Source organism: Mixophyes fleayi, chromosome 1 (assembly GCF_038048845.1).
Source record: "Mixophyes fleayi isolate aMixFle1 chromosome 1, aMixFle1.hap1, whole genome shotgun sequence".
NCBI lineage: Eukaryota > Metazoa > Chordata > Amphibia > Anura > Limnodynastidae > Mixophyes > Mixophyes fleayi.
In genome coordinates, this window is record NC_134402.1 from 60,390,816 (window position 1) to 60,412,259 (window position 21,444).

A 21,444-nucleotide genomic window follows, 5' to 3' on the forward strand; every position below is an offset into this window, starting at 1 on the left:
CATCATAATTGACCTCAGAGGAGGACAGCCTTCTTAAAAAGAAGCTGTAGGGGTGAAGGATGTCCTTGTTGTGAACTCCTGTTGAGCTTTGGGAGTTCATGTGTCCTTAGAAGTCCCATGTTCTCCTGTATTTAGGTGGTCATTGCCTTTGTCTCAGAATCAGAAATCGGTTATCTCCTGCCATTTGGTTGCTGGCCAATTGGGTCTTATAAATCATTGTGTGTTCCACTGAACAATTGAAAGAGGAGTCAAAGTAGGTTAAAAATAATAACGTTTATTATGTTCAACACACAGGTTAGCAGAGCCCTTAAAGGCTGGAGAGTAGAACACAGCAGACAATACTGCAGAGCATACAGTCCAGGATCTGGAGAAAGCCAAAGTCACAGAAGTACAGATAAACTCAAAACTTGAAGCAATAATGTAAAGTACCCAGGCTTATAGAATAATAACTTGGCAGACTTGCATGAAGATGCAGCAGTCTCTAATAATCAGGTTTGGATATAATTTCTTAAATATAGCTGGTGCTGTAGGGGTAACAGACCTGGGAAATCACAGACACCGAATAAAGCTGAAATCAAACAGGAAGCAACCAGGATCAGGAACCCAAAGGGATTGACGGTGCCAGAAAACAAATGGTGGGATACTGGAACAAAGACTTGATAAGGCTGGAGTTCAGAAAGCAGTTTGTACACAGAAATAAACAATGACCAGCAATGAGCAGTGCAATGGCAGGGATATAAAATCAGGGAAACAGGTACAGGTAATTAGGTAGGGAGAAGAGGAGAATACATTTCTCACAGGTAAAATGCACAAAGTTCTAAACAGCAGCAACTCTGGTGGAACAGAGGAACTACATTCCACAAAATGTTCAGGACACAGTCCTAACATTGGGCAGTACCATTCTCTGTGGAGTGATAGAGGGTTTGTATGTTTTTTGTCAAAGACCCTGCTGAAAACCTGTTACTGCAAGATCAGCTTCAAAGTAGGCAAACACATCTTGCTGCTATCCGTTTATGTATCATTCGTCTTGTAGAGTAGTGTGTCCCAGGCTAAAGCCAGTCAAGAAGCAGATGACATGTACCACATTGATCCGCACTGTGGGGAACAATGTAGAACTGCAGGCAAATCTGGGTAGCGATCCCTTGCCTCCTAAGGGGATGCTATCAAAATGCAATGGTCCAGCAATTTTAGGCTCCTGAACACCAATCTGGGATTCTGTCATCAGATGATTAAGTTGGTTGACCAAAAACTGATAACCGCAAGGAGTGCTTGCGTCAGGATGCTAATCTCTGCTTTGTGTATCTCTGAGATGTATTGTAAAGCATCAAATTGCAGTTCTATCTCAGTGTGGTCCCTGTTGAGGCATGAGCACAGTGCTGGTTGCTCCCAGGGGAGAGCTAGTGTAGCTATCAGAGAAGCACCATGACCTGCTTAACCCTGAGATGACGGGTCTTGAGGAGCAAAGTTGAAATCTATGGATAATGTAGAATCATGAGGGATGAAGGCAAACAAAATAAGACTCTTGTAAGCATCAGCAAAGAAGGAAAATTCAAACTTTTCTTGCACAAAGGTTGGTAGAACTGATGGCCTTATTATGGCTGCATACCTTGAGGTCTCTTAGTCTTAATTGACTGATTTTTTAGAAAAGTGTTCATTGCAGTAAGATAATAAGAATGTGCAGTTGTCAGTGTTGACAGTGCACTAACACTTCTCGTCTGGAACTGGTATTGTGTTGGATCCTTATATGCTGCACTTGTCAGTGTTGACAGTGTCCTGTCATCTGTATCTGGTAGTGTTGGTAGTGCTGCAGATCCTCAAACCGTTTCACAGATATGCAAGTTGTAGCTAAACAATCTCCAAGTTCTGCTTTGTTCTGCCATTCCACTCTCTATTTGTAAATTTGGTTAGGGTAGGACTGGGATCACTGAAGAACAATGCCATGAGCATGACCAATAAACAAAATACAGCGATGTATGAAATGTTTAGGAATAGTGCTGAAAGGAGGAAACTCCAATAGATCAAGTGTTAGGATAATTGCTTATAAACTTATGGGAGAATTGCTGTGGACCATGTGAGAAGATGACAGCTTGACTAAAGCTGGGTACAGTAAATTTCTTCCGATAAGATATCTGTAATGATTTTACCAAATATTGAAAATCCCAATGAGCATGTAGATTCATGTCTACACACTTTACCTTCAGATCTGTGCTCCTCATCTGTCATAGCCATCGGCTGAAAAGATTGTGACTCTGCACACTCTTTAAAGATCTGCATACACTGCTGGTCGTGAGCGCATAAATATTTCTGAATTTGGCCAACATCATTCCATCATTGATAGTGATTTTTAGTCAGTTTATAAAATTAAATCAAACGATACTATGTGCTTTGGTACGATAAAGCATGATCATGGGATCGTACACACTAATGCAATATCACCTAACAGTCGTTTATCCTGTGATTGACACAATAATTGGGTGAAAGACCTGTAGTGTGTACCCAGCTTTACAGTAGGGAGGTAGAATGTTTTCAAGGTAAATCAACATGAAGGTACAATCAGATGTTCAAAAGTAAGGAAATTAGACTGGCTAAAATATCCATCTCTTCTTTCCCTTTTTTCTTCTTTTCTTTCTCTATTTTTTTTTTGTATTGTAAATTGTACATTATAAATCTCCCTATTCTATAAAAGATACTATGCTCTCTCTATTGCATAGAGGTCACTTGAATGCTTTCTGTATAGCATAGATATCACCAGGGCCGCCGAGAGGGGGGGGAGCGGGTACTAATTACCCGGGCCAGGGCATGCCAGGGGGCCCGCGCCGATGTTTGTTTTTTTTTTATTGGTTTTTTTCAAAACTATTTTTTATTGGTTTTTTTTGTTCTTTTTGCGGGGGGGGGGGGCTCGGTCGTTGGTGAGGGGAGCAGGGTAGTAAAAAAAAAATATTCATACTCACGTGATCGCGGCGCCGGCATCCCTCCTCTCTGCTGCTCTGTGCTCCAATCAGACTGTCTGAATGCCGGGTGTGACATAGAGGGGTTAAAAAATGAGGGGGGACCTGTCATAGAGGGGTCATAGAGGGGTTAAAAAATTAGGGGGGGGTCTGTCATAGAGGGGTTAAAAAATTAGGGGGGCCTGTCATAGAGGGGTTAAAAATGAGGGGGGGGGGCTGTCATAGAGGGGTTAAAAAACGAGGGAGGGGCGTGTCATAGAGGGGTTAAAAAACGAGGGGGGCCTGTCATAGAGGGGTTAAAAAAGCGAGGGGGGGCCTGTCATAGAGGGGTTAAAAAAATTAAGGGGGGCCTGTCATAGAGGGGTTAAAAAAACAAGGGGGGGCCCTGTCATAGAGGGGTTAAAAAAACAAGGGGGGTCCTGTCATAGAGGGGTTAAAAAATGAGGGGGTGGTCTGTCATAGAGGGGTTAAAAAAGAGCCTATTGATTTTGATGTGTTAGCCAAGCCCCAATGGCGCATTTGCCATGCCCCCAAATGCATGATCACACGTCCGAAAAATTTGCGCCGCTTTTTGCCATACCCGACCATAAGAGGGGCCCCATTAATTTGTTGTACCGGGCCCTGAATTCCGCTTGGCAGCCCTGGGTGTCACTAGAATGCTCTCTGTATGTATAATAGGGTATGTATATAGTTTCTGCATTAAATACATGTCCAATAAGATTGTGCTGTCTTGATCATAGCTATTTGAAATAACAATTTTTCATAGATTTCATTGGTTCTAGAAAACCATTTCCACATTATCCAAACCACAAGATTTCGTTGAAAATCCTGGACCACTTGCTTGTGCAGGCCAAAGTTTCTAGGTAAACACCTCATATTGATATTTCATATGCAGACAGCACAGCATTATTTTGAACAGCTCCAAAACATAATTTTAAACACATACAGAACAGCCAGTTTATCTTGTGACGGGTAAAGCAGCTACTTAAACGGAATACTGGATTTCTATCAGTATTTAGACCCATTAATAATTGGTTTCATTGGGATATGTAAAAGCTTCACACTTCTATAATTTAATATTATTTCCACATCTCCAACTTACATTTACAGCATTACTTTTCTTAAAGTGTGAAAGTAGAATTTAACAGCTAAAGAAACCAGTTGAGTCTACTGGGTCTGCACCTTTTCTATTCCAAAACAGTCTTAATATTACCCTTTATTGGGTAATCCCATGTAAATTAGAGTAGACGTGATGGAAATAATGATTTTATGGGCTAAAAAGCTTGCTTTATAACACCAGAATGTACAGATGAGCAGTGCAAATGCTCAAATGTGGCTATATGCAGGACATGATTAAGGGTTCAGGCCGCCCTAGGCTAATACGCTTGACACATCCCCTTGTTTTCCTGTTTTCCACAGGTTAAATGTGAAAATGAACTTGTCCTTAATTTAATATTCAGCTTCCTTCACCCCCCCCCATCACCCACCAATGTTTACATTTGCGTATTTTTGAAACTCTGCTCCACTTGGCTTTTTAAAGTGGTGACAGCACTCTTTGTCACTCATTTTTTCATTAGAGTCAGAACTGTATAGCACAATGGATTCATAAAAGAGCGCTACTGAGTATTAAGGCATGGGGGGCGGATATTGCACCTGCCTGCATTGTGCAAGTTTGCACTTATTTCATGCCTCCCAATTGTCACATTTCTAAGGAACTGTTCCGCCGTGTCAAGAGACTTTTTCATCAAATGCCAGGAATTTTCAGAAATATATTCTGCTTAGCGCAATGCAAAGGTGTTTATTGTGAAAGGGGCTTAGTGATAACATCAGAGGAGCTAGGCACGCACCAGCAATGTGGCATCTGACAACACACCCTTTTCAGAGGCACTCTCTGGCGGAGTACTCTAACTGTCTCAACTACTAAAATAGAAATGCTGGGTGTTTTGTCTATATTAGTGACTAGTAACAATAGACTTCTTTTTAAAGGTCATTTGCATAAATGTGGGCAGACAGTGCAAGTAACATTAAGCACATATCTTAGTTGGTCAAGATGTCAACATTGGTGTAAAAACCTCTCCAAAAAGACTACACTTCTAACTCCCACCCTCACAGTGTCACGACCTGCATCCTGCAGCTCCTGTCTGCAGGTACTTTGTTGGACCTTTTGTATATATTTGTGTCATGCCTGTAGTACCACTGTCCACCAAAGGGGCCACTGTGGTACTTAGACTGCTCTTACCTGCCTTGTTTCTGCTGGAAGCTTAAACACCTGCTTCTGGCCAATTTAAGCCTGCCTGTCCCAAGCAACCTTTGCCAGATCATCTGTTGCAATTACCTGAGTTGCTGTATCTGTTCCCTGGCTCCTGTTAGCTACCTGTTCTCTGAGTCTCCAGCACATCTATCTGCAGATCATCACAGCCACTGTGTCTACTCCAGTATCCTGTGGTAACGCTTTGCATATTATTGCTACCTGTTCTCTGAAGTTCCCAGCACATCTATCCGCAGATAATCACAGCCACTGTGTCTACTCCAGTATCCTGTGGTAACGCTTTGCATATTATTGCTACCTGTTCTCTGAATGCCTTGGTCCTGCGGATCATCGCATTCTGCATCTGTTATTCACTGTGCTCCTTAGCTATTTCTGGCATACCCTACCATGCTTCAATTTGAAACCTGTGTAACCGGTGTTAATAAAAACCACTTCATTTCACTAGGCTCTCTCTGTGGTTTTTATTGGGAATCCCAACACACGGAACATATCCGCATATAGATAATTTCTTTATCTCCCAATACTTTTGCCTAAAATTGTCAATGCTTCCATTAAAGATATAATTATCTCGGACCACGCCCTGTGCACACTCACCCTAAAATTCCCTTACATTTCATCCATAATTGGAGATTCATAAACTATCATAGTCAATCAGAAACATTTCTACAACACCTAAAACACTACTGGTACAACTTTGTTAATGATAACCTAAAACATGTGGGCAACACCCATTTCTTTTGGAACATGTCTAAGGCAGTATTAAGGGGTCAAATCATTTCCTACATAACAAGGATTTCACGAATGAACTACTAGAGCTCAGCTCTGTTCTAACTATGACCTATAGACATTACAAATGCCACAACACTGCACTAAATAAAGTCAAGTACCTGCAAGCCAAACAGATTTATGACACAGAGAGATTTTCTCACAGAGAGAGCTCAAAAAATGATATCACTTTCAATCAAACAAATTTTACAGATAGGGGAATAAATCAGGCAAGTTACTGGTGAACCTAATCAGAGGCCCCAAAACCAAAACTTGGGTCCCACTCTTAGCTAAAACAAACAGCCCACAGCTCTCCGACCCCACAGCCATTTGCGACACATTCAGACAACACTACCAAACATTGTACACTGCTGACCAAGATAATAGTGAAGAGGGAGTACGTTTCTTACAAGAGGCGGGGCTTCACAGAGGAGCGACTGGCCTTGGATGAACCGATCAGAGAGCAGGAAGTGGGATGCCATTAAATCACTATCTAACAGCAAATCTCCAGGGCCGGCTTCGGAGCAGAATTTTATAAAGTTCTGAGAGAAGAACTTGTACCTACGTTAACAGCTTTATACAACAACATTCTCTCTTCTGATGAAACTCCTTAGCGCTTCAATGAGACCATGATCATTATTCTTCCCAAAACTGGTAGGGATCTGGTATTGACTAGCTGTTACAGTATAACATTCACTAGTACACCACAATGGCCGATTTTTGAACACCTGGCCGACCAACCAAACATCCCTGGGACTGATCAAAAGATATTGCTGCTTTTAGGGGCAGTGAGATGTATAGCCATCCTGCAGCAATGGATACATGATACACCATCAACATTAGAAATGGCAACTACCAGACTTTTATTTGTTTTTAACATGGATTGGCTTGAGACAACCTTCATCTAAGAGATCTCCATGCCAGCATTGCTCCAATGTTGGGGTAAATTCATTCAATCATTGCTGCTTATGACTAAACAGGCCATCCAAAAGAGCTTTCATCACACTATCTGGTACTCCCTCCAAATCTTATCTGGTCATACTCCCATAACTATCGAGCCTTCTTTCTGCTACGTTGTGTTAGCCTAGGATAGCTGGGACAACCTGTAATACCCTACCCTTTTATTTCACACACATTGCCTCCCTGCGCTATGGACGGTTAACTGACTCTTCTGGGCCCGGGTGAGTGAATGTTGACTCTATTGTACTTGTTATTTTTTTATTTTATTTTTTACATTATTGTTCATAGTTAGTTGAATTTATTATGGGACAAACTGCCGCTCGTCTCTCTTTCATCATAAACTATAGTCTTTACTCAATACCATATTCCAATCTATTCCATTTTATCTTATGGTATACTTTGTGTTTACAGTATTGTGTCTTCTTCATCTACTAAGATAACAATACAGTTGAGAAATTGTAACAAATTAGAAAAGAAAAAAAGAAATGGCTTGACATACCACTGCACTGCATCTTCTGCTGCATGTAAACTAGTACCACAAGCTAATACCTTTGATCCCTGATTAGGTAGCTGAAGATTTCATCTGCTATAATGTATATTTTTCCTGCATTTATCACCTTTGCTCATGCATATTTGTCATTGATTATGGCCATAATATTTATTTTTTTTAAAAAAAAAAACCAAAAAAGATCTCTGAAATAATTAAAAGAGATACAGGGGAAAGAAACATTATAGGGAGTTTCCTTGGTTAAAGGATGACCACCAGATGCTTTTTTTTCCTCTGCAAAAAAACGTTATGTTAACATTTGCTTGGAGGTGCTGTAGATCGGGTCAGATGGGACATCTTTATGGCTTTGCATTTTCCAGATGCGGTTTACAAAGGAAGCACAGCATAATACCAAATTACAACTGTATTTTATATAGCGACTCATGTAACAAAGACAGTTTCAATGTCTTGTTTCACTCATCATCAATCAATAGTAGTACTAGCTAGGACTTTGAAGTGATATTTTTACATTTTCCACTATGCATGTTTCCATCTGACCCACAGTCCTGCAAAATGTAAAGCAGATCGTTTTTTACGGTGACAATTCCCGAATTGGGTACCCATATATTTCCTGGTTCGACTATGTCTCATTATGTCTGTTGGCTACAAGTGGGATAACTTCTCATTTACTCTGTTGGCCACAAGAGGTAGTGCAGCAGCTGTTACTGACATCTGTAAACCCTCATCAAAATTGCATGTGAACTGATCCCCTCTGAATTTTATGTTAAGTATTTACATGAATCTCAAATGCTTAATTCTCTTATATGCAACATTTGCTAGAAAGTAATGGAGTGTTCATTCAGTTCTATACAGTTCTATGTTTCAGTGGATACGAAAAAAATCATGTACTGTGACATTTTGTAATTGTTATTTGAATATTTATTGTGGAACAGAGTTGAGCTAGATAAGAACCTGCATCATCAGTTGTATAATATTTTGTTATGCTAAAAAAAAGGTCTAGAATACACTGTGACTAATACCATCTATCACCTATAATTACCGTTCGCAATTCCTAATTAAAAAGTATTTATTTGCTTGAGAGCCTCAGAAATGTGCGTTTGAAAAATCATTGTAAAATAATTGGCTAATATTTTTTTCTCCCATTCGATGTGATTGTTTCATGAATTATTTCACACTTGACATGTTTTCCAAAGACACATCCTTAAGATATTCTAAAATTTCTAAACCTAAGTATATCCAAGGTGGCCAGACAGGCTCTTAGTTATCACCCTAACATTATTTTCAGCGATGCGTTAACATAATGTTACACATACGTGAACTAATTATCAATGATAAACTGCGTTAGTTGTTACATGAAGTAATTATCCATAATAAATGCAAGATTATACCAGCAATAGTGTGGAGCCAAGAGCAAAACTGAACATCATAGGTCCTGTCAGGTCAGTTTCATTCATAATACTGCCATCTGCTGGCTTCCAAGGGTTGAGTACTGTTAAAGTCTTCTGCCAAATGTTACTGAAATTAATGCCCAGTTTTGTAATAAAAAAAGGAAAAAAAAATTAGCAAAATATGTAGACACTTTATAGTTCATTAATTTCTAGGTTGTTTTTTTTTTTGCTAGTTTATAAATTGGAATTGTATGCTTTGTAGAGGAAAAGGGTGACTAAAAATAAAATAAAATGCAAGCCTGTTAAAGAGTAAAATTATCATTATTATACTAATGGAATTGCTATGTTATTTTAAAAAATAATTAATAAATAAAAATAATAGAATTTCACTATGTCTTTTTGTTTTTTTTAAAAAAAGCAAATGTTTTGGTGTAACGTCTGTAGTTTGGCAAGCTGAAATGTTGGACCTGAAACAGAAAGAAAAGAACCCAAAACTTGGAGTTGTATAATCATTTAATGCAGCTATTGGTTTGTACAGCTGCTACTAGTTTAAAGGTGTACCCCATTTCTGTATAATCAGAGACAATGTGACTCTATGTACATAGCTGCCAACAGATTAAAAGTATTTCCTGGGATACTTTGCTGTTGAAACATTGCCCTAAAGGATGTTGGATACCACATCAATCTTGGTGGATATCAGATCACTACATTCCTCGTCGTGTCACATTAAATTTGATTAAAATGCATGTTTGCACTGTAAATACACATATTCAGTAAGTATAAAGCCCAGAGGAGAAAAATAAATGCAACAATTGCATGTGCAAGAAAAGAAGGAATTTTATTGTGCCGTTGGTCAATAGTGAAAAATTTCAAGAGAAACCTGAAACTATCCCTGTAAATTAGGTACAGTTGGCAACTATGTATGTGCTGTTAATAAAAGTGCTTTAACCCTTTTATATATATTATTACTGCTGCTGTTTTGTCTCTTGTTTAAGGCCTCAAGTTTGCTTGTTTTTAATTTTTGAGCTTGGTTCTCCTTCAAAGGCCCAGATTGCAATTCTCGCTATTCCGCATATCTGCCGTGAGTTATACATGAGGACAGGATGAGAGTGAGAGCCTACATTCTATGTAGTATATCACCTAGCTGTGCATAGACAAAATCACATTGTTAGAAAAACAATGCCAGACAGTCTAGTCATTTCCAATGCACCACATTAAATCATAGAATGATTCAGACTCAATCAAATTAGACATCATCATTTCCACAGCCAGCTTTTTGGCCATTAAGTAACTGTGCTTTGGAATATTACCTGGCAGACTTTCTTTGTCTGTTTAATATTTTAGTGGTGGTTGGTTGATTATAGTGATGTAGGTATTGCTATTGCTACTTGGCAATAGCAATAATAAAAGTAAAGATGTTTCCTGACCTCAAAGAGTTTTCTGCCACCAAGATAAAAGACTGCCGGCTTGCACAGAGGGGGGTGTCTAATGCTGGTCTAATGCTGTCCATAGATTGTAAGCTTGCGGCCCTCTTACCTATCTGTATGTATTACCCAGTATTGCTTTATTACTGTTTGTTCCCAATTGTAAAGCGCTATGGAATTTGCTGGCGTTATATAAATAAATGTTGTTGATGATGATCCTAATCATAAGGAAATAAATGCTAATGCAAAAGAGGTGATGGATCAAGGGGAGGGGATACATGCAGAACTTCAGTTTGTGTCTAATGCAATATGGATTGTCAATTGTCAAGGTTACTCAAATACCCCATATAAAGATAGGAGGTTTGGGGCCAAGTGATATCTGCAATATGCTGTTCTACCACAAACACTCATCAGAGCCTTCAGTAGACTCAATAAGAGCCTTTTCAGATAATTTCCTGGTGTCCCAATTTAAACAATATAAAGGAGTTTGTAGCTATTTACAACATTTGAGTCAAGAGCAAAATACTTTGCTCTTTGCCCTGCGGTCTTCTACAGCACTTAGCCATCCCTCCTGATCCACACTGCAATGGATATCATTGAGGAGGTCCCTCCCTTCAAAAAGTATGACTAGCTTCCTGGTCATAATGGATTGCTTATCCTAGCAATATAATCTTGTTTCCCCTAAAAAATAAAATTGGATGTAGAGTTACATAAATTTTTTACTAAAGATATTTTAGGCCTCAATAGAGTACATTCCATTAATGAATCTTACAGATGCTCTAAATTTGTCTCTAAATTGTGGAAGCCACTATGTCTAAAGACGGGTACCTCCCACACAGCTTTACATAAAGGACTAACCAAACTCTGGAACAGTTTTTGAGATACCTTTCCTCTGACAACCAGGATGACAGGACATGTTTGCTGCCATTTACTGAATTTACCCTCAAATCCTCAAGGCATAAGTCTACCAGACAATTTCGTTATTCTGTATCTATGGACAGTATTCTCACCACATTTTTTTTGTCTTCCAAGTATCCACATACCTCAGTCACTGACCTAAGAGTTCAGAAAATATATATATAAAAGGCAACTTTCTGCCAGACTTCTACAAACATTGTAGGCTGAGAAACCATGCAAACTGTCCCAACTATTACTAGGTGACTAGTGCGTCCACAAGGAACCTCAAATTAAAGGTTCAAGCTCCCAAAACTGGTATCTGAATACATTGGTTGGTACACAGTCCTGTAGAGACGTTCACCTCTTACTGTACACTTGGGACTCACTCCAATTTTCAATATCCATGCCGTACTCATCATGACCGTCCTCAAGCCATATATTACCAATTATTTTGTATGCTCTACCACTCCCTGTCCTTCTCCTATTCTAGTGGATGATTGTATAGATTTCAGTCTAGTATATCCTGAATTTTTGAAAAAAATATCAATATTTGGTGCACAGCAAGGTTATTTACCCAAAGACAGGTCTTGGCTTGATGCCTCAATCTAGGATGACGAGAGCATTTCATCAAAAAAATATACAAGTCATCTAGATGAAATTTGAAGGTTATATGTGTATGGGTGGGGAGTAATTTAACAATACCTAACTTACTTGACCTGAGTCCCAGAATGCAAGTCTTGGAATTTTATTTCACATGCATGTAACATCAATTCCCGATGGGTCATGTGTTTGTCACAGTAACATTTGCACTGAGATTTTTTACATTTGCTACAAAATTATGACATAGATTTCAAAGAAAGGTCCACCCCAAAGACCTGTGTAAAACAAGGAGTGGAAGGGGATCAAGGCATCAGAGAACTTATTGAAGTAAGGCCACTGAAATAGATTGGGGCAATCGATAACTTGGGCAATTTCTTGTATGGTAATTTCAAAGCTATGATGAGGACTTACATTGAGGCCAAGACGCATCCCAACTGTTGGAGTAAATTATATAGTTTGTTACAGTAATTCAGGAATTTGTCACAGATAGCCTTGGGGTTATAGAAGGTTTTAAAGCCAGAAAGGAATGGTGAGAGTTCCTGGCCCTCAGTCTTGTGGCTAGGATTTTATCACCCTAATCCTTATTTACATAGAAACATTGCATGAGCCAACTAAGTTTAATGGCTGTTTTGGTGTTATTGCCCATCGCAAACAGCAAATAAAGTGATCCCTTCTGTTATATTTGCATTTTAGTGTAATCTTCATAATTTTTTACCCCAATATTCCTTTTTGATTTGAGAAATCTTCTGGCAACAATTGCACATGGATAAATGCATTCTACAAATAACATCAATCACACTGGCATACCTGGAGGCAATGGAAACAACAATTTTCAGATGTGTTCTCCATTCCATCCTTGACTTTAAAACAGATACATAGCTTTAGCTGTTTTATATAATACACAAGATTGCAGGTCAGCCACTATCATTACCTTCTAACAAAGGCAGTTCATCTTCAGAGCTGTCATTCTTCTGGAAGTTATATAATGTATTATATGATGGATCCTCATAAACATACCCTGTTTGGTCCAAAGGAGATGATATCATTCCTGGCTGCAGAAATTCTGTCTCTCTTGTCCTGTGCAGTCAAATAATAATTATCTGGATTATTAAATATCCTTTAAGCATCTATTTACATCAATGTAATTATCATCATAGTTTTCAGTAGCAATACACTCTTAAATTTGAATATGCTTCTGAGTGAACGTAGTAAAAGGGGAATGTGTAATTTAGCACACGTTGATTTCGGATATTATTATATGATCCTTGCTCTTGAATAACAAACATGTCTATGGGGTATATTTACTAAACTGCAAGTTGCTGTCATTTTGTAGAATGTACTAAACAAATTATAACTAGAATCTGATTAGTTGCTATAGGCTAGATTTTTTCAAACCCACAGTTTAGTAAATATACTCCTATGTCTTGAAAACCCTAATTTATAGATTTCTATTAAAGTGATTTTTTTTCATGTAATAAGGAAGTATTTTCACCTAGTTAGTCATTGTAATAAAAAAAAAGTATTTCCAATTTACTTCACTCCACAAAGATTATATAGGATTGGTAGGGGAGACAACTCAATCTGCCCTAAATGTGGGAATCGTATAGCTTAATTTTGGCATATGTTGTAGGAATGCCTTGCCTTTTTCTGTGGAAATGTATTCATAAAACAGGTGTTGAATGTGAATGTCTATGTGGGTTATGCTTGGAGTCTGGCTAAATATACATTTAAATTTAATTTAAATTCAAATTGAATTAAATTTAATTTAAATTGAATTTATCTAATTTAATGACTATGACCAAGGTCATCATAGCACGCATTTGGTTGGCAGGAAATCTCCATGTTTCCATGATTGGTTAACCCTGGTTAATAACATGGTGAGTTGTAAACATTTCACTCATGCGAGTAAGAAATATCTACAAAAATACCAAAAGATTAAATCACAGTGGTCTAAGTCACAATATGCGCTCCGGTCTCAGGAGAATGAGCCTCATTGAAAGGATTTGTGTCAAGTACCGCTTAAAATCTTTACAACATATGTAATATGTTTAATATATTGTCTACTTCTGTGGTATGTGCTTTAGAGTTTCTATTTAATCTCCATAGTCCTCATGCACATAGATTATTATTCATATATCATCTTAGCTCAGATGTTCAAAAGTTATCCTCTGCATGGTGATTGAATATTATCAATAAAGAAGTAGGTGCACTAGAACAATGGAGCCTTAATGTAACTGGTTAATTGGTCCAATAAGTAGTTTGTTTTCAAAAGTGGGATGTTTTCTTTTTTGTTTGTTTTGTATGTTTGTGTTTGTGGGCACATTCACATTGGGTGAGCCCCATAGCTGCTGCCCCCTCATTCCCAGCTTCTTAACTTGTGTGGAGTGGGGATGGGCTGGCATCTTTTCCTTTTGGCAGTGTGACTCTGGCCTGTGAAATCATAGCCCAGCACCTCACTCCCAGCCCATTATCAACATTTTGGAGCAGCAACCATCAGAGTCACACGTTGCCCCTCCATGTCAGCAGCCCGTGGATAGTGAGGGGGGAGCCGCGGAGGAAATAAAAACATTGAATGAGTGACATTAGGACACTCATTCAGTATTTTTGGCAGCCCCTAAACCCTGGTGTCCTAGGTGAATGCCTAAGTTCTCCTAGTGTAGCACCAATCCTGGACACACTTAAGCACACGATCAAGACTATCTCTACTATTTCATGTATTGACAAAGGTATTATAGTCAGTGCTTGGCATTTTTGTCTATCACAGAAGAATTTCACTTTTTATTAAGATGAGCTTGGTTCTTATTATTTCTTTACTGACAACAACCACTTTAATTATTCTACTGTTTCCACGAATTCTGTTCATAGGTCAATGTCATTTTAACAATAAAAATCACACATTTATTATCAAACTATCTCGATACTCAGCCTCATTTAAACCACACCACTATTTAGTACAGCCACACCCACATTTTATATAGCCACACCAACATTTGGTATGACATTTCTCACTATTTACTTAATTGATAATTAAATAACCCTGGTGTCTGGTTACAGCTACTCACCTGTTTCCATCATACATACTGCTCCTCCCAGTAATAGAAAGTCCTTGGTCAGTGTCATCAATAATATAATCTGACTGATAAAAATCTGAATCAAACTGATCCATTGCAGTGGCTTTGATTTGTATGATTCTTGATTTACCTGGCCAAAAACAAAGGAAAAAAATACTGAAAGTAGAACCTAACTATAATAGAACAATATCAATGTCAAGATTCTGATATCTAACAATGATTTTTCTTTAACATGTTGATGCAGTGATTTAAGGCAAGATACATTCAGGTGGGTGAGAGTCAGGAGGAGGCTGGGCTGGGGGGCAAGGGGGCGTTTGTTCCCTGAGCCGGTCCCCTATTGGGCTACCTTGTCCTGGGTCACTGGGTCACCTGCATATTTTTACTTTCAATTAGGCTGCTCGAGTCTTTCCCACTGGGCAGAAATTTGTCAGCCCTCCCTGGTGAGAGTCTTCATAAATTATTAATTATATTTGGTATTTCTTGCTGTTTGTCAGTCATTTTGTGTACATTATTAATCATAAACCTGTTAATAATTAGCTGCTGGGCCATACGATAATCCTTTCCAAGACACAAATTACTCCTTTGTCACAAAACAGAGTTTTTACTGTTACAAAATATTTGTGAATTCTAAAACAGATTTTTTTTTAACATATTTTGGGCCTGGTTTAAAGCTTGGCATACCTTAATTATTTTTACATAAAGATACGCATTTCCATACTGCTCATGCACATCAAACTACTTCTGTATCTAAATTTGAGCGTATCTTAGTCTTGTGGCCCCTTACTCCTTAGGCGGAACTGAGACAGATAAGTATTAATGGAGTACAGTAAGGCCGAGTTCACATAAGCGTAACACACTCCCTGGAAATGAAACCTAATTATATGTGGGAACATTCCCAGATATTCTTCTAACTAACCACATCTTACTGACTGTTTGCTTATTGACCCCTCCAGCTGATTGTACTTCATCAGTGTCCCAGCTATATCATATCAAGTCGCGGCCACTTATTCGGATTACTTATTACTTATCCTGTTTGGACTACTGAAGGAAAGCAAATTCAAATTGGATTTTTAAAGGGATAAACAATGGATGTGAGGGTGTTTGCATTTCATTACATTTTATATTGAAAACACGACCATCACATTTATTTATTGTCAAGACACTATTCTGTCTTGTGTATATGACACTTCATTACATTATTATATTGTATACAGATAGGGTAATGCGAATTTCCACATCTCTATGCTATAGTTAGGCGTAAGTATTAGAGATGTGCGCAGACCCCCCCTGTTTTGGTTTTGATTCTAAAACCATCTCTGTGTTTTGGTTTTGGATTTAGACAAAAATTGTCATGTGTTTTGGTTTTCTGTTTTGGCTCTGGAGTTCATTAAAAAATAATGTTGAGCTGTTTTGGTTCCTACATTAGTATTTATATCATTAACATTAATTTACAGTCATTTACAGTCTATTTTCGAATAACCTCTTCACAACTGGCAAAATTTTCACTAATATTGGCCAATGGTTGCAGCGAGCTGTCTGGCTAAAATTAGGGACAGAGCAGCGGCATAAATACTTGGCAATTTAATAAAAGACACAATTCCTGTGAAACAGTGACACAACAGTGGCAGATAGAATAGCAGTTTAATAAAGTAAACATGAAGGTAGAGCACTGGCTGATAGGATGGTAATTTTAGAAAAGAAAATATCCCAAGAGAGGCCCACACCAAATCTGAAGTGGTTTGAGAAAATTGTCCTATTTTATTCTCAATGTTATACAGCATGTACTGCATAACAGAGTGATGACATCTGCATAATAAAAGGTCCTTTTAGGAAAGAAGATAGACCAAGGTGGGCCTAATTCAGAAGTTAAATGGTTTTAGAAAGACATTGAGCGCATTTGTTATTGTCAAAGTTAGTCAGTGTAATAGAAATGATGGAATACTTTCCCCTCTCTAAACTGAATGGATTCTTTAATGTGCTATAGTAAGAAAATATGTCCCCCCTCTCTCTATCTCTCTTTATGTGTAAGTCTTGATGGCTTACACATAAGCCATCAAGACTTATGTGTTGATGGCTTAACACATCCTCCAGTCGCTGAAACATATAAAGTATGGAATCTGTCACTGTCAGGTGCCGTCCCCGCACTCCTAAGTGCAGGGGACGGTCTCCTGTTCTGTGCACTCACCACATCATGTTGCCTAGCAACAGGACGTGCCTCCTGGGCTTCATGTCTGCGGTCAGCTGTGTCCTGACTGCCTAATCAGCTTTATCTCCTCCTATATATGGATCACTCTGGCACCATTAGCATGCTAGAGTATTGGTTCAGTCCAGCACTTCCAGTTTTGTTCTCCATTCGTGTATGCTGACTTCTGGCTTGTTCCTTGGCTCATTCTCCTGGTTCTCGATTTGATACTGCACAGTCCATTTGGTTTAGACCTTCTGCTTGTTCCTGACACTTCTTCTGATTATCCCTGTCTGTGCTACTGTTTGGCTTGACTCGGATCGTTCGACCATTCCTGTCTACACTCCACTGCGCTGGAGACTGACTTGGAGAATCGCGACCTGTGTATCTCTCGCAGCGAAGACCATACCTCCTTTCGGGGGTCCCTGGTGAAGACCGGGGGTGCATCAAACTCTGCACCTTCCTGTTCAGTTACCTAAATACCAGCCAGTGGCTCCTTAGCCATGACAGTTACTACCTCTTGCTTCAGTTGCAGGCATGGCAGGTCATTTTCTTTTAAGATTCTGCAATGATCTAGATGAGGTCGCTGAACGCTGAAAATGGCCAGAAATTTTATGACCACAGACAACATCTAGTGCACCGACATCTCATTTTTTGGAATAACCAAGTTTATGGTGTGTACTGGGAGGTTAAATAAAAAGTAATTCAATCCCTAGTAAATGCCATTGTAAAAACTATCCACTGAACTCTGCATATGTGGACAAGCATTACTGGTCAAATAAAAGACAACATGACCATGAGAGCACAATGCATAGATGTATCACCTTCGGATTGAAGCACTTGGGGTTTTAAAAGCAAGAAATATATATTTTGAGGGGTGCTGGTCAGTGTCAAACAACACCCTGTTACTTGTCCACTAAATAGTTCAGATGTCAGTGATAATGACCCTTGCATAACTGCTTTTAGAATTAAACAGTCTTAATTATTTACTAATATACTATTACTACCAGTAGCTACTGATTGTCTACTCTTTACAAGCCACTCAATGAGCACCTAATTGCAGTAAATGTCCAACTATCAATGCTATCAATTCTAAAATGGCAGCTGAGAACGGAGGGAGGGCTATATATAGAGGGTATCGATCCAAAAGCCGCGAGATCCAGAATTTTCCCAGGAATGACATTTTGCCTTGTTTTCAGATCCGAATTTCAGTTAGTCATACATCTGTTCGACTCGGTACACCCTAATCTATTGAATTTCTCTGAATCATTCATCTCTAGTAAGTTTACATTTTTTATATCTGACTTAGTAATATTGCAGTTTTTGCAGTTGGACGTATCTTGATTACCTATATACCAACTTTATTAAATAACATAAAATCCAGGGGGGGGGGTGCATTTAAACTTTCTAAATGTCCACTAAGCGAATTCACTTCTTGATTGGCTTCTCAAATTGACTGACATGTCCCTCAAACAATATTCATGCTGATGAATATTTTATCTATTCTGTAAACTAAATCCTTTAAGAGCAAAATGATAATTAAACAGAAAAAATGGTATGTGGCATGTTCGGTAGAGAGTAGTGAACACAGATCTTGTATGCCATAGTTCTGTATTTCCCAAACAGTTTTTTGGGTAGAATACATTTGTTTATATAACTTATTTGTGAGATTGACAACATTGTGGGCTGTCATTTTTATAATATAACTGTTTCCTACAAATGATTTTTGTGCTTTCAATATTAATTCTGTCTTACAAAACTGATTTTGTGGCCCAACATCATCTGAACAACGGATATGACAATAAAACAATATAATAACACTGAAACAGACATAAGACACTGCACCTTCCCAACATGACCTGATCATATTACAATAATATACTACGCATAAACAACATGACTTAACTACTGGAAATACCCATAATACAGCACTATTGCACTGTACATAGATAGAGAATACAACAAATGCTCTGTAAACTGCGGAAGACATGCCATATCATGCAATTAACTTTGCCATCTCTCTAATTACAATGGGAAGTTTAGGAAGGGTTTGCGTTGAACAGCGTGATTCAAGCATTATACAACAGGTGCTTTATTACACCATTCAGCCCAAACAATCGTGCTCCATCTGTATGTGCATGATCCCGTTCCAATTTTTGAAAATGCCTCCATTCAAACACATTGCGCTTTGTGAGGTTTCAAGTTAAAAAAAGGTAATTTCAATGTCTGTCTACTATCACTTTTGTATCACATCCTTGGTAATAACAACTTTTACATTTCCCCCTAAAATATTGCCTGTTATGTGTCACTTTATACACTTTAATATTTTTCTAACAGAGAATGCTTTCCCCCCAAGAAATGCTCACTCTTGTTTTTGCATGTGGGTGCAATATGGTGAGTATTCTTGAACATAGCCCACATTCCCCAGGGAATGGCCATATCCGCCCAGCTTCATCTCATCAGAACGAGCAAAGTTTTTCAGCCTTGCAATCAACCATCCATCTTGGCATGTTACACCATGGAATTTCCCATAGAAACAGGTGCAATAGCCCAGAAAGTTGTGCATGACATCAGTCTGCCTGTAGGCTTATATTTTTGCAACTTTGTAAATGAATCATTAAAATTGCAAAACAGGAAATGAGATACACTATGCATATCTTACGACATTTCGCAGTACATTAAAACAATACATAGCAGCACATACAACAAGTTAGAAAGAAAACTAGAATGCAAGATATGATATCAATATTTATTGATTAGATAACAATGTAAGAAAGTGCAATGCTTGATGTTTTATGCATCAAGCAAAGGAGGTTGAAGACTTGCAAAACAGCTGTCAGGCAGAGTGTCTTCCAACTTTGATCACTGAGTTATGGAAAATAGTTAAAGAGTGCAATGTGGTACATATAAAAGCTGGTTGTATCGGTAAGGATGAATGTGCTGGTTCTTCTACAGATTCAATGACAAATACAGAAGCTGCAGTAGAATCTATTAGTACTGGGTATACAGAACAGAGTTTAGTATTCTGATAACATACAGGACAGATTCAGATTAAAACTGCAATATTTCTTACTCAACACTGTCATTAGCTTTTAACTCTTAAAAATACAGTTTGCCGGCACATACCTTAAATGAAGGTTAGAGTTTAGAAATACAACAGTTGTTTTGCAGCTCTTATAATGCAGATCAGTGTTCTATTTATACTGGTCTATATTTGGTTGAAGCACATGTGCTTAAGACAGAAAGATCCTCTAGTTGCAGAGTGTCCAATTTGGACACATGACCGATGCAATATAAAAACACACAGACACATGCAAGAGGAGCGTAATACAGGAGGGACAGTGCTACATACAGCTGCCTGAAGCTCCGTACAGACTAGACATACTGGGCCTGAGTCATTAAGGCAAAAAAGGAGTAAATGTTTTCTGGGACAAACCATGTTACAATGGAAGGGGTGCAAATTAGTTTATTATTTTGCAGATAAGTTAAATACTGGCTGTTTTTTCATCAAACACACAAATACTTAACAGCTTTATTATTACACTGAAATTTAAAGTTGATCTAGGACATGCCTTACCCCAACTATAAATCTGTTCCCACATTTGAAATTTACCTCCTACTCCAGTGCAACATGGTTTTGCCCAGGTGCAAATGTTACTCCTTTTTTATGCTTTGCTCTCCTTAATGACTCAGCCCCACTGTGTAAAGCATGAATAAAATAAGCTGTACTATAATTTCCAGCATTATACGAGCACTTACACTTCTTGGGAGGTAGCGTTACATAGAATTTTCAGGACATGTATATAATATTTGTGGTATACGCAGGATTTGTTAAATATGTGTATAAACAGAATAAAACATTTAGTAAAATATGAAGCTAGAATCCCCTATGAAAATCATACTGTTTTTAATATATGAGTAATATACAGAGGAAACATGTTTCTTAGACAAACTGCGTCTTGAGCACCAATCACATAGCGCATTGTTTGCTCCATTTCCAATTCCCGCAATCCAGTTTACCAGGAAATATAATGGAGGGGAAGTTATTGAAATATGATACATTGCACCCACTGCGCTTTGGGGTTCACCAGTTTTTGCCATTTGTCCCATTAAAATTTGCTGCATCTGTAATTGATGGAATCAACACACATGACATACATTGTGGAATAGAAATATTTTATAATTCCCTTAAAAGTTCAATCAAACGGTTTATTTACAGTGGCAATTAAAAACCTGAAAAAGTGTCAAATGTGTAAGTTCACAACATGTAAAAGCAAATAGTTTAAATTTCAGTTATAGGTATTTAGGACTAAAGTATGTCCAATCCCTGCTGCTACTAGGTTAGGATTGAAAATGAATACAGCCCAGGTGAATAATAATGGCAGAGGGATGATAGGCAGCTGGTTAGTGCTACCTCCTATATCATTATAAC

General features: G+C 38.3%; 1 protein-coding gene across 2 annotated transcripts in view; it reads right to left on the reverse strand.

The window, feature by feature from the left end:
* Positions 1-20,209, reverse strand: part of YIPF7 (Yip1 domain family member 7) — a 79,246-nt gene extending 59,037 nt beyond the window's left edge. Inside the window, exons 1-4 of one of the 2 annotated variants that reach the window (XM_075189160.1) lie at positions 20,139-20,209; positions 14,822-14,960; positions 12,691-12,836; positions 8,839-8,984 (exon numbers count right to left, since the gene is read on the reverse strand). In XM_075189160.1, coding sequence (XP_075045261.1) covers positions 8,839-8,984; positions 12,691-12,836; positions 14,822-14,925 — 396 coding nt within the window. In that variant the 5' untranslated portion in view covers positions 14,926-14,960; positions 20,139-20,209. The remainder of the gene's footprint in view (positions 1-8,838; positions 8,985-12,690; positions 12,837-14,821; positions 14,961-20,138) is intronic. The other variant, XM_075189152.1, reaches the window with a different exon arrangement.
* Positions 20,210-21,444: the final 1,235 nt, after the last annotated feature.